Here is a 2625-nt window from a genome sequence, read left to right as displayed (position 1 = left end):
GAGCTGTTTTTGGAAGAGCCGGAGCCCTGCCAAACAGGCCCTAAACTGAATCATAGCTCCATGCTACATGTAACATGTTCACACATTGTCATCTAAGGATGGGTCAAGGAGCATCAAAAGTACTCTTGATATGGGCTTGCCCATCGTGTTTTTCATCAAAAGGAAAAGATAAGTGTCAGTGCTGTCAGTTATTGCACTCACTCAACCCCTGCTGCAAATTAACTCTCCCATGCTCCCAGCACATGATGTGCACTCCCTCTCCAAGAGAATTCTATGTTTAGATAAATATTGGGAGACAACAATAATAAGTTGGATAATAATCTGTCTAGACTATACTCCCTCCGTTCCAAATTATAAGACATTCCAACAATCTTGAAGAGTCAAAATTTTTTATATTTGACCAAATTTATATAATAGAATAATGACATTTATTATATAAACTAAGTACCATTAGATTCTTTATTAGTTATATTTTCATAGTACATCAATTTGATATCATAAATTTTTATGTTTCTCTCTATAATCTTGGCCAAACTTGAGATTGTTTTGACTCTTCAAGATTCTTGGGATGTCTTATAATTTGGAACAGAGGGAGTACATGTTTATTTCTATATGTTTTCAACATTTATCAGCAGCCTAACTACACATTATTATTCCAGTATCTATTGAAAATATTATGTACATTCGATGATCCAGAAAATACTAGAATAAATAAATAAATAAACTGAATAAAACAACTTTGTGCTTCCTCCTCTTTCCCTTGAGACTAAGAGTAGAACTTGAAGCTCTTGACGTCATGGATGATCTGCCGCATGCCTCCAATGGGGGAGGCGAGCATCAGGAGCACCCCGATCACGATGCAGAAGACGTTGATGAACCACGTCAGGCCGTACTTCTTGGGCTTCTTGAGCATCATCCAGATGATGCAGGGGATGAAGTAGGTGGTGGGCGCGAAGCCGAACCCGCCGAAGAAGCCCAGCAGCCCGTCGAAGAAGGGGAAGGTCATGCCGACGAACATGGTGGCCAGGACGTAGGCGGAGCGCGCGACGAGCCGGAGCCCGGTGCTCGGGGCGAACCGGAGCTTCTTCACCAGCACCGTCTCCATCATGTCGAACACCGGCATGGCGAACACCTGGTAGCTGCCGACGACGTGCACGGCCACCATGAGATTCGCCGCCGCGACGAGCCACCGCGGCTTCTCCAGGCTGATGAGCACGTTGGGGTCCACCGCGTTGCCGAAGGCGTAGTAGCCGGCGAAGGCGACGGCGAAGTAGCAGAGCGCGACGACGGCGTAGGCCGCCACCACGCCGCGCCACATGGGCTTCTTGGACGGCCGCTCCGGGGTGGACGGGATAGTGGCCTGGATCTCCAGCACCACGTTGTGGCCGGCGTAGGCGAAGGCGACGGCGCCCAGCGCGTTGAGCACGCCGAACACCTTGCCCGCCGCGGTGGGCGCCCTGAGCGCGTAGTCGGCGCCGGCGCCGGCGCCAGCGGCGGCGCCCTTGGCGGTGGAGGCGAAGAAGGCGATCATGGAGTAGGTGAGCGACATGACGGCGGCGGCCGCGGAGACGGCGGAGATGGAGTTGAAGTTGGGGAGCTGCGAGAGCGGGAGCTGGGCGGCGGCGAACATCATGATCCAGAAGGCGAGGCGGATGTCCTTGCACCGGCCATTGCAGAGGAGGTCGTGCGCCTTCTTGAGCGACTGGCCGCCGGTGACCATGTAGACGACGTCGGTGCCGACCTCGACGACGAGCTGCTGCGGGACGATGATCCAGAGCCCGAGGCGGTCCCCGAAGGCGTGCTGGCCGAGCTCGTGGTAGCGGTCGAAGCGCCGTCCGGGCACCATCTCGTGCATCTCCACCATCTGCCACAGCGTGTAGAGCGTGACGGCGAAGGAGCCGACGATGGCCACGGTCCCGGCGCCCCACCCGAGCTGTGACATGGCGAAGGGCAGGCCCAGCACGCCGGCGCCCACCATGGCCGCCACGTTGTGGAAGGCCGAGTAGTACCACTTGGCGGTGCGGGAGGAGGTGATGGGGAGCCACTCGTCGAGGCTCGCGTCCCGGCGCCGCTCCTCCTGCTTCCGCTCCTCCACCTTCTCCACGTACTCCTCCATCAGGTCCGGCGCCGACAGCGACGCCATCTTCGTTCGTTAATCCTTCTTCTTCGCTAGCTAGCTGTCGCCGGCCGGCCGGCCGGTCGATCGCCGAGGCTACGTGTCGTCGACGAGGATCGCCGTGCGCGTGCCTAGCTAGTTCGATCGATCGCCTTCGGTTGATCGTCGATCTGTTGGGGAAGGCAGGCGGGTGGCGCCCATATTTAAGAACAAACGAGACTCAGCTAGGAGCCTAGGATCGGATTCGTAAACAAAGCAACGGGCTACCCGTGTCCGAGTCGGCCCGAGATGCTGAAGAACTGATCGATGACGTGTGCCGGCGTGTTCTCGTAGCCTGGAGCCCCGATCCGACTGCTACGGGGTCGATCGCAATCGCCATGGAAGACAGACAGTCACGCGACAACTGAATTTTTTTCCCATCTTTAATAAGGGGGAAAACGAAAAACAACAGATCCATCATAGCACAGTAGCCTACTGATCTAGTGTTTGCAGCTGCCACTAATTGGCCC

General features: G+C 55.2%; 1 protein-coding gene across 1 annotated transcript; it reads right to left on the bottom strand.

Annotated features, from left to right (window-relative positions):
* Positions 1–688: 688 nt before the first annotated feature.
* LOC120650935 (lysine histidine transporter 2-like) lies at positions 689–2268 on the bottom strand. Its single transcript, XM_039928248.1, has one exon. It carries the CDS (start codon positions 2141–2143, stop codon positions 767–769), a length of 1377 nt encoding a protein of 458 aa, XP_039784182.1. The 5' UTR covers positions 2144–2268; the 3' UTR covers positions 689–766.
* Between the last annotated feature and the right edge of the window lie 357 nt (positions 2269–2625).

This window comes from Panicum virgatum, chromosome 1K, assembly GCF_016808335.1.
Source record: "Panicum virgatum strain AP13 chromosome 1K, P.virgatum_v5, whole genome shotgun sequence".
NCBI classification, from domain to species: domain Eukaryota; kingdom Viridiplantae; phylum Streptophyta; class Magnoliopsida; order Poales; family Poaceae; genus Panicum; species Panicum virgatum.
The sequence above is the reverse complement of the archived record's forward strand: the minus strand, read 5'-3'. Positions and strand labels throughout refer to the sequence as shown.

Bases quoted from the DNA above. Each gene is read 5' to 3' on its own strand.
- LOC120650935 (XM_039928248.1), bottom strand. From the start codon at position 2,143: ATGGCGTCGCTGTCGGCGCCGGACCTGATGGAGGAGTACGTGGAGAAG.